This window comes from Misgurnus anguillicaudatus, chromosome 22 (genome assembly GCF_027580225.2).
Source record: "Misgurnus anguillicaudatus chromosome 22, ASM2758022v2, whole genome shotgun sequence".
NCBI classification, from domain to species: domain Eukaryota; kingdom Metazoa; phylum Chordata; class Actinopteri; order Cypriniformes; family Cobitidae; genus Misgurnus; species Misgurnus anguillicaudatus.
The window spans coordinates 25141561-25153001 of record NC_073358.2 but is presented as its reverse complement, the minus strand read 5'-3'; the positions used below and the strand labels follow the sequence as shown (position 1 = coordinate 25153001).

Sequence of the window (11441 nt, the reverse complement as noted above, 5' to 3'; positions counted from 1 at the left end):
CTGCATTTTTTTAAGAAAATTGACTAATCCTTTAACCCCTTAAAATTCCTGAAAAAGGCAAAAAAATCCTAAGAAGGACACAAATTGTACCTGTTGTGTTGTTTGTATCTTAAAATGGTTTACATCATATGAATCACAAGTATTTCAGCTTTCCAAAGATATGTGACATGTTTAGCTTTTTGTTTTTGAGTTGTTGTATTTAATGAAATTTTCTGTCAAATAATGCAGTGTCCCACCCACCGTACACTGGAATTTTATATGGTAGATGGTGCAAGGAAATAATGATAATCAACAAAACTGATACTTTAAATTTTGCCTTTCAGCATGATGGCGATCAAATGATTATCTTTAAGATTGAGCTACAAATTTAAAAGCTTAGTACTTACAGGAACACTTTACATGACTGCTACACTGTAAAAAATTTGCTGTAATTATGCAGCTGGTTGCCAGTAACTTACTGTAGAAGATCAAGACTGAAAATGTTTTATGTTTATTTCACTTTGAACAAACTGTTGCCAGTAAATAACATAAATGTAAAATCTACAGTAAGTTACTGGCAGCTAGTTGCCAGTAATACCCAGTAATACTGTAATTTCTACAGACATTTTTTATAGTGTAGGCTTTTTGGCGTAATCTATCACAAAACTATAACTTTTTTATGTTAATATTAAAGTGTACCCTTTTCAAGGAGTCAATGACCACTTATATGCATTGATATATGAAGGACCACATGTTGCATGGGACACAACTGTGTTTTCTTCACTTTGCTAAATTGTTAATAATATAGATAAAAATAACAGTAATTCTCAAATAAACACCATTAAGAATAAAAATCAACCTTAATAAGACATTTAGTATTATTTTATTAACTAGTTATAATAATCTTGTTATTGTAGTAAATCCTTGGTTGATAAAAGGACATGGCCCTCATTTCTTAAATGAAGTCAAAACAACAGTGACCAATTGATAAGCATTATTTTTTTTATTGAGTTCACTCTTAATATCTGTACAAATACCATCAAACTTTGTATATACATATGACATTTACATAAAAATACAAAACTATATATTTATAACTGAATTTTATTTTTATCTTGAGATGTCTAAAAAATAAAAATGCATTTTGACAAAGTGAAAACAGTGAAAAAGTGAATGCATTATATATTGATACTCGGTTCTCTTTTCCTTTTGTTAGCTCTGCAAGAGCAATATGGAGCAGAATATTGGCAAAAACGACACAAAAAAGCTTAATGGCACACGTTTCTCAAAGTATCACCCACTGGGAATTTCACCTCTTTCGCAAAAAATACGTTGAGCTGTTACTGCTGTTGCTCATAGTAAAGTAATTGTCAAGGGTTTCCTATATGAGAAATGGCTCATTTTTAACTTTCACCTGCTGCACCATACCACAAAACTTTAAGATCCCTTTGGTCAGTTACAATAAACTGTAAACAAAACCAGAAATATACATGTACATTAAAGAGTGACATTTTTCCTATGTGTTTCCATTTTTTTCCAATAAATAAACACAAACTAACATGCAAGTATGTGTGAAATAAACATCTGTGATACAGAATTGACACTGATAAGCATTTATACAGCTCAGGGAAATGCAATTTACAGCTTGCAGATGACTCACACTTTACAACATGGTAGCATATTACCTCACAATAAATAACACTGCTTCTCTTTGGACAAATATATTTCTCGGTCATAATAAAAAAAGAAAAAAAAAAGGGAAAAAAATAAATCAACATGACAGACAGTAAGCCGGACACCGTAAATGCATAAATTATAAAACAAAACACTGTATAAATAAACATCAAGCAGACTGAACTACATGTATACCTCTTTTTTTTCCTCTGAAAAATAAATTAGCATACACATATGTACAGTGTGGACATGATTCCTTGCCCTACTAGGTCTGTTCCACCGGATGATGGCGCTTTATCCATCCAGTACAGGTGATAAATGGACATAAGCCATGTAGTCCTGGTCTTCTTCATCGTCATCATCCTCCTGGTCTTCAGTAATGGCTATATGGGAGAATACATGGTAGCTGTTGTATGAATATAGACCACAACAGCGCATAACTTATGTGAGTAATTGTCTTTACGCCAATGTCTCTGAGAAAGCCATACTTTAGAGCTCGTGTGTTACGGCTATTTGGCAGCTGACCAAAAATTATGCAACAAGATTCACATAAATAAGCCAGATCGGAGGCTTTAAAGGCTCAGGTCTGTGAAATCAAATGCTCTTGCTTTTTTCTGGTTTGTGTTGTTACTGGGCAGGGCAACACCCTGCGCACCGGCCGACCGTAGCTACATGGTCAATGGCACAGTTCTGAGGTATATATATATATAATATATTTTTTCTACATAATAGTTTACATTGAAAAAAATTGACACGGGTAAAGCAATGAAACAAATATGCAGTCCCTCACAAACAAATAAACAATTTTTAAGACAACACAATCACAGCAAAACTGCACACACAAATTCACCTTGCTATTGTTAGCTATCTAACAGCAGAGAAGAATCAAGAAAGCATTGCTCTACAAACAACAGACTTTTTGTCCTGCAAACTGCAAAATGCCGTAGTCGTTCGAACCATGAGGTGATCATAAAGTTGGTCCCATGAATATTATGTACATACCTTAAGGCACAATAACATTAAGGTAAAAATCGGTTTTATTCACATTGATCGTTAGATTTGTTTGCTATAGCACAAATCGGAATGTAACCTCTTTGTTGCTGTAATATTTGTGGCTCAGCCAGCTTCATTAATCCGTTTCTCAAAGCTAGTGAACCATCTGTCAAAATAGGTAGTCTACAAGTTCTCTTCGAATTCGAAACAATGGCACCAATGTTACAATCACCTTATGTGAGTGTAAGAAAAAGCCTTTCAAACCCTCGGAAAGATTGGCAGAGCTATTTATGTCATAGTGCATTTGAAATTATTGATTACAGCCAAAAGCAGATCAAATCAAACAAAAAACAGAATTCATAAAACACTTACATGATAACCATGAATATAGCTATGTGACAATGACAAGCTGATATATGATTATATAAGTCTCTACATTTACACTACAACAAAGGGGAAAACGAACTGAAAGTTACAGCGACCTCAACAGGTCGCTATGAGTGAGCGATGTCTTTCGCTAACTGCAAAAGTTAGTCTGCACATCATTTTCTTGTTAGTTAAATGAAGAAATTAGTATAAAAGGACTCCTAGAGAGAGTTCTTGAAACGCATGGTTTTCGTTGATCTTCATCGGATTTCGTGGGATCAACATTTTCTTGCCGCAATTTTTCCCAAGAAAATGCGAAATTAATGAAGCCAGCCAAAGAGGACATGCAAAGAACTTCCAATCTTTAGTCCTTTCTGTAGCTTAAATCTTAGCAGCAGGAAGGTAATGAAGAGGCGTTATTTGGAGGGGTGGAGGGTTTGGGGGGGAGGTTGCTGGGGGCAGCATTGGATTGTCTTTAATATGTGTTACTTACAGTTGCAAGATCCTGAATGCTTAACCTCCAGGAGAACCCCCAAAGAGCAAGCGGCCTGCTTCATGGCACACTCGCTCGGATATGTGGTGTTGTCGCTGGCGCACACCGCCTCCTCCGAGCGACTTTCCGGGCACGACTCCACGCAAACTGCACAGCGCCCACGACCCATCTTGGCATCCCACAGGCATTTCTTCCCTGTGCTACAATGGATGTCATCACATGACTTGGCCTCTAAAAGAAAACAGAAGACAGGAACCTTAGCCGATCCAAAAAATCAACCTGGACGTGCATAAATGCGCTTGTTGTTGTCGAGAGCCCAGGAGGTGGATCTTGCACAAAGAGCCGTGGGCTAGATATGCTTAGTTTGTTATAAAATAACATCAGGAAACAATTAAACACCGATGGCTTTCCTTTGCAAATCACAACAGGATTGTCACGAGAGACTGTAACGGAACAGAATGTATTTGCCCAGCAAATATTTTCTAATACTAAATACTGATCATTTCTCTAGACACTTACTGATGCATTTGCCTTCATATGCCACACCAATGGATCTACCAAGCAAGCACGTGGCTCTCCTTAAATGGCACGCACTGGCATAGACAATCCCATCGTTGCCGCAAAGGTACTGCTCAGGAGACATAACCTCTGGGCAGATCCGGTTGCATGTCACGCAGTATGCATTGTTGGTCTGGTCCACCACACAAGTAGAACTACCAGGACACAGGACGTCGCGGCATGTCTCTACGAGGACGAAAAGGAGAAAGCTGTTTTACATCGCTGTTCCAAGTTTAACACAACCAATGACCTAGTTCCCAAAAATGTCCTGCACATTTCTTTCAATAATGTGGTTTAGATGGTCTGCATGCACAACTGCTAAAATGTATTCTTAAACTTAATAAGATTTCGCTTTTGCTCTGAAAGGCGTGTACAACCTACTTTTGCATTTGCCTTGATACTGCACCTCCAGGTCAGGGTGCCCTTTGCATTTGGATTTTAAAAGGGCACATTCATCTCTGTATGTTTTTCCGTCGGAGCCGCACACTGGCCCCTTCCAGGTGATATTGGAGCAGTCTGGGGCACAGACGCAGCGTGGCTTACTCCTCCTGTTCATTTTACATCTCTTCCCAGGGCCACAGTCAACATTATCGCACGTCTCTAATATCGAAAAGAGTCAGGGAAAATGATATTTTAAAATATATATAATTGTCTTATAAGATATAATTCTATTATATGTATATGTTCTTCACTTGTTGCAGAAGAGACAAGCATGGGATTGTACCTTTACAAGGTATGCAGTTTGGAGCACCGCCATTGAAGATCATCCACCTGAATAATGTGCTGTTGGGCACATCTTCCTCAGTCCAAGATGTGCCGAGCCTCCCACTTCGGCAACATTCCTCTCGACTCATGCCTGGCATGTAGAGCACCTGACATCTCCCGTTCTTGCCTTGCTGTAGCCAGCAGTTGCCAGCTGTAAACATAAAGGGAAAAATGCCTGTCGTATTAAAGTGTCTGAAGCCAATGACCCAGACACAACACGTGCAGCCTGTATTAGCCGGAGCTCTCGCGCTCCCCCTCCCCCGCCGTATTTTGTCTGATTTTTTCCCAACGTAATGCGACTGTTTTACACTTGCATGCCTTCACCCAGACAACTCAAGGGATCGCGGTCCGCTCGGGATATGATTTTGCTCCCGTCGATTATATTTTGGCCGCGCAGAGATGTACTGTCTCAAAGTAAGTGCCAGACTGACAGACTCATACCTATTTAAACAATGTGCATGGTAGTCTAGACTCCAGACTCTTCAAGCGCCCCGTGCCAACTGTCTGCGCTCACCACCACGTTTCAGCAGACTTACAGAAACGCATTTCATCACTGTTCATAATATAGTTTAGATACACAGACAAGCTGTGTAATTAACCGTCGGGTCAACTCTAAGGGGAATTGCTCGTATTTATTTATGCCATTGGAGATTCGCGCCGGGGAAACCACGCGCCAGACAATCCAATTAAATCATACAGTCACGCAATCCTCATCAAACTTTGTTTAAAAAAAAATCATCACGCCGTTTATGTTGACGATATGCACTGCTGTGTCCTCGCAATTAGAAATGCGTGGAAATTATACATATTTTTTTCCATTATGTCTGCTGACTTGAATTTATGAAAGCCAGACGAGGTAGCAAGGTAGTGTCTAATTTCACTAGCTACTCTTAAGAAAAATACAGACGAATGTCTGGCTGATTTAACTACTTACAGGTTTACTTTAGATTTTGTGCCAAATTTATATTTAGCCTACTATAAATAAAAGACGCATTGTTATCCTTGATGCTAGACACGACTAACATAAATACAATCATGTTGTAATTAAACATTTTTAGGCATTATTATCATGGCAACTAGAGAAGCCATTCAATTTAATGCTGCTCTCGTGTAGACAGTGAAATTGATCTCTTATGTCTGCTGCTGCCTACTTTTGACAACCTTCGCATAGTCATTTAATTTGGACACGTTTCCTGAAAATTATTAGTATTTTAGGGTAACAATTTCCAAATGCCCCCTTTTTTTTCCAAATAAACGATGAATATATGAAGGTACGCATGAGGACGCACCTGTCTCGATGACACTCAGAACAAAACTTTACAGTTGCCCACTAACAAAGCAACTCACTTCATTTTAAACACTTCTGTTTATTCTTGCAAATCCATGACAAAAATATTCTAAATAATTATTATAACGAAACAATCATACGAAAAAAAGAGATAAAAAGTGCACTTACCTTGCACTTTGTGGTCTTGAATGAAACAGCAGAGCCACAAGAGTAACAAAATCATTCCCATGTCGAGCTGGTGACGCTTTAGCATCCTTATCATGTTTAAATAGAGAACGAGTATTGGGACGAGCTGCGCAAAAGTAATCTTCTTACTCAGACAGTGCTGAATGAATGCTGCTCTGAGAGTGCCACCTCTTTTAAGTGTATCAGGGGTCTCGGGCCGACTGTCTGTGGTGTGGGCGGTCTTCCTCTCTGTGGGGGTGGGGAGAAATACTTTTTTTTTCTAAGTTCTTTCAATCCAAATCAGGTGACATAGCTGCTTGAAACTTTCTCTCGCCCCTAATTCACTTCTGAGTTGTGTGCTAGGTGATGAATATTAAGTCGCGGGATCTCAGTTAGTACTCATAAATATAAAAGTTGCGTTAGGAGTCACCAAGAAGTCTGACGTCGGTAGACCGTTGCATCTATCCATCATTTCAAGAACTGCTATTATCATCAAATGTAGATGACTAGTCCAATAACATGAAGTAATACTAGCCATCCCGTTCTGTCCAGATACTAACATTATGTCTGAAATAAGAAACGGCACATTCAGTGCATGAATATCCACTGCATTGGTAAATATTTAGTATCAAATAGGAAGTGGATGCGTAATAAGATATTAATACTTTGAATGACTTAAAAATATAACGTAGCCTAGTCTTTTCTGCGTGTACACCACAGACATTTGCAGAAATGGCCAGAAGACAGTATTTGTCACAACTTTCTAGGCCATTGAATATCAGGGTGTTCATTTAAAACAAGGTTACTGCTGACATGTTATTATCTAAACGAGAAGACAGTGGATTGCACAATAAAAACAAGAAAGATTGTTAGAACGTCACATGTTGCGCTTTGCCTCCGCGAGCTAAATTTATATCCCATTCAGTTTACGAACGGCGGCGGCGCGCGAGGCAGACTACCCAAAATTCATTTCCATAGAAGTGAGACAAGCGAGACTGGAAAGCCTTTGCTCTGTTTGATGGAGGTGCACGTGCGACCTCTTCTGCAAGCTGTTTGCCACGACCGGTTGAACAAACAAATCTTAAATGGCATGTTATTACGCGAGTTTATAGTAATGCTATTTAAATAGTAGTCGAGCTCATATAATAATATTATTATGTTGTCAGAGAAAAATTTTAAAACGATCATATAAATAAATAAATAAATAAAATCACATAGAATACCTGTTTAACATTCTGCAAAACCAGCCAGATCTAAATGTGTCTATAATAACACTGCGACTGTCTAGAGTATTAAACGTTTGTAAGATGAGCAAACATTTTATTGACTTCAGATCAGACGGTCACAGATAGCAAAATTTTATTTAGGCACTATATTTGTCCACCAATTTATGGCTCAGTAAATTGCGAGGACCACTAATCGATTAAATAAATAAATGGTGCACCGCCCATAAATCACAGGCACCTCATGACAACCGATCAAATCGCTCAAACAACAATTATTCTGTAGACCATTTTGTACAGATGCTAGTCCATGTTAATCTGCTATTTATTTATTTTTTAAATTAAAGTGTCTAATATAAATTATAACTCCAGCATAGTCTGCTCTATAAAAACTTTTAGTATGTCAGTAATGTATTCCTATTTTTTGGGCAATTGCATTGCTGATTAAATATCAATATTATTTATATGCCTGTCTGTCTGTCTGTCTTTGATTGGAGTGAAACAATGATCTTTATGAGTAGCTACGTTTATGCCAGGAAATGTTACATTTCTTACTTTCACCTGTTTGTTACAATTTAACGAACGACAACATAATATTCTATGAGTGTAAAATTGGCTATTTCTGGGCTGCAGTGTTTTTCTCATGTTGTCCACTGAGTCAACCGTAATCAGCTGCTTGGTTTCAAAACATGTATCCAAAACAAATCCACATTTGTGTTGTTTTTCACAATAACATCAGCTATATTTGTGTATTGTATCCTTCTTGGATATGAAGAAATAATATTTGGATGATATATTGTTTTCTTACTGTTTTCACTATATGAAGTACTGTTTCCACAGACATAGACAGTATGGTAAATAAATGTATAGGTCGACCTGCAAAGTTGGAAACCGAGTTAATAAAACGCACAGATTGCGATTTAGGTGTAACAGAACGATATAGGTGTAAATAAACTGTGTGACATTAATTTGAGATGTGACGCATTAACCACTTTTTAATTTTGTGTACTGTAGAGCTTAAAAAGTCTTGTGTAAAATTATTTACCCATATTATAAAGATCTTGGCATTAAAGTAATTTATAAGACAGCCATAACCGTAAGGATGCTCTGTGCATTGTTATCGTGACAGGTTCATTGAATTGTAAGTAAAATGGTGACATCTAGTGGCACTGCAGTGTTTGTACAGTTGGGTACACCCTGGAGAAAAAAATAATAATGAAGTTGTACCAATAATTGTTTTGAAGGTTATTTGTTTTTGTTAGATCTGAAATAATCTCCTGACTTTTTAGACAGTAATACACAAAAAATAGTCAAACATGATTGCCATCTACTTAGCCAAGATTAGGAATGTAATTTTTATTTTTGCCTCCAGTGGCATTCACTCTTTTCCAAATGTTATATATCACAGTTACTTTACGTTACATTGCATATAGTACAACAATTAAACATTGCCTTAAGCCATAATGTATTTAAACCATTCAAAGCAATGTTGAAGGAAACAAAGAGTTATACAAGATACAATAAATGGGGCTGAAAACAGGCTTCATAAGCTAGTTCCTGTAAGATGCTCAGAACGTCATTCTGTTGTGATACTTATGACTTATGATGACACCATAGGCCTACATACAAAAAACACAAAATGCCGGTCAGATGTGGATACTGTAATTTTATAGAAAATGTATACAAAGAAAGATAAATAAAAGATAAAACACATGTTGTATGCAACAACATAAGTCAAAACAACCTTAAGTACCAGAGGATACGTAACAGTATGTAAATTGCTAGCTTATTTTTTTATTATTTTTTTTATTTTAGAGTGTAGATATACATAGGGCTGGGTATCGATTCAGATTATCCAGATCGATTCAATTTCGATTCACAAGCCATCAAATCGATTCGATTCTCGATTCAATTTTCAATTCAGGTTCTCGGGTCGTTTTTTTTACTCGATTCTCGATTCAACTCAATGAATATAGATTTAATACAAATACCATATTAATAAAAAATAACAGTGAACATAAGTTTACAAGTGGGTAATTAATAAAAAAAATTAAAAACCACAACCCTATCGTTGTCGTATTGTTTACGAAATCTTAAATGCTTCCATACCTCTTTTTATGCGAAGGTGGCATCAACTTCGATGAAGCACCAAAAACTGCCATTTTAAGCACGTAATGAAAGAATGACAGGCTCCTTGGTAACATCTCGCAAGGCAAAAAAGAGGGTGACAACTAGTGAAGAAGACTAGTAATTTGATTAACGTTAATCTTGCGTTCAGTGTTTGCAGAAAAAATATCAAAAAAATAGATTCTGCTCTTTGAGAATCGATTCTGAATCGACCACGTAAAAAAAAACTATTAATCGAAAAATCTATTTTTTTGTCCAGCCCTAGATATACAGTATGTTAAAGGGATTGTTCACCCAAAAATGAAAATTCTGTCATCATTTCCTCACTCTCATGTTGTGACAAATCTGTATAATTTTGTTGTTCTGATGAACACAAAGAAAGATATTTGAGAAATGTTTGTACAAATCGTTGTAGACCCCATTAACTTCCATAGTAGGAAAATAATAAGTTAATGGGGTCCATGAACGGTCTGGTTAGAAAAAATTCTCAAAATATCTTTCTTTGTGTTCATCAGAACAAAAAAAATACAAGTTTATAACAACACAAGAGTGAGGAAATGATGACAGAATTTTTATTTTTGGGTGAACTATCCCTTTAAACACAAAAGGCTCAACAATGTTCAAAGGCACCACCTCGTGGTTGGTAGGAGGAACCACAAGTCCTAACCATAGTGTTTCAGGCCAGAAGTTATGGCATCTTTTTCCAAAAATGCACCCAAATGTATGCTAATTTCAGTGTTTATTAAATATTGCTGTTTACATTGAATGAATGAACAATTTTTTTCATTTGTCTCTGTCATCTGTCAAAAGTAATTGTTAGTGCTTATAAGTGTATAAATATATAAAACAGTCACTCATTCAGAACATATCTTTGTAAAATATTTGCACAGCAAGTTTCTTGTAACTAATGAATAATTTATTACTATGGAAAACATTAGGCTTAAATGCAAAATTTAAATAAAAAAATCTTTCTTGCATTACAAATAATGAATGTGCTCTTTGTCAATTATTTGATACATTCATCAAATAGCATGTGTGAACTCAGTATTATGTATCATTCACAAAATCAAACCTAAAAACAAGTGTTACAACAGCATTCTTTGCTATGTAAATCATTCAAGCAGCATAGCATTCAGTAAGCAAGCTAATCAGTGACAATTGTTGGAAACGTTTTCACATCCCAAGAAAACTCACTATGCAAAGTCATTCTTTCAAATAGATTCAATAAAAACAATACATTAATCATAACATACCAAAGCAAAAGCAGACTAATAACAGACTTGATTTGACATAAATGTCCTATAGATGGCAGCATTAAACAACATTTTAGCATTTAAGCAAACTTTAATGCTAAAAGGCTCAATCTAGACCTACAGTATCTATTTTTTGGGTGGTAAAATCTACAAACTAGAAGTAAGATGTATTTTTACGCAACAGTCATGCATTCAAACTGTGTCAGACTCCCAGAGGCTGCATGTGGCGATGAGGTAAGGACCCTCCAAAGACTCCATGATACACGATGTCAGCCTGATGCTCGTTGACTACGCTAGTACCCACAGCATTGATCAGGGAGCTGAACTATTCCTGTGATGCCCCACAAGGATCCCATTTCCAAGGAAAAACAAGCTGAAATCAATCTCTGTCAGCTGTTGGCTTGACAAGGTCAATAAAAGATAAACCCACCATAAGATAGCTTCGTCTAGACATTATTGCTTCCTTGACCATATAGCAGAATTTAATTGAATATGGCTTTAGGGGTGCATACACTTGATTCACATACAGTACACACAGCCATGGAAAATTAAAAAAA

The 11441-nt window shown here is 36.6% G+C and overlaps 1 protein-coding gene across 1 annotated transcript; it reads right to left on the bottom strand.

Moving 5' to 3' along the window:
• Positions 1 to 967: 967 nt before the first annotated feature.
• On the bottom strand, positions 968 to 6651 carry fsta (follistatin a). The gene is made up of 6 exons (XM_055199931.2): positions 6285 to 6651; positions 4788 to 4979; positions 4445 to 4663; positions 4025 to 4249; positions 3506 to 3736; positions 968 to 2036 (listed from the first exon to the last, which is right to left on the bottom strand). The coding sequence occupies exons 1-6, from the start codon at positions 6376 to 6378 to the stop codon at positions 1948 to 1950; spliced, it is 1050 nt and encodes a 349-aa protein (XP_055055906.1). The 5' UTR covers positions 6379 to 6651; the 3' UTR covers positions 968 to 1947.
• Between the last annotated feature and the right edge of the window lie 4790 nt (positions 6652 to 11441).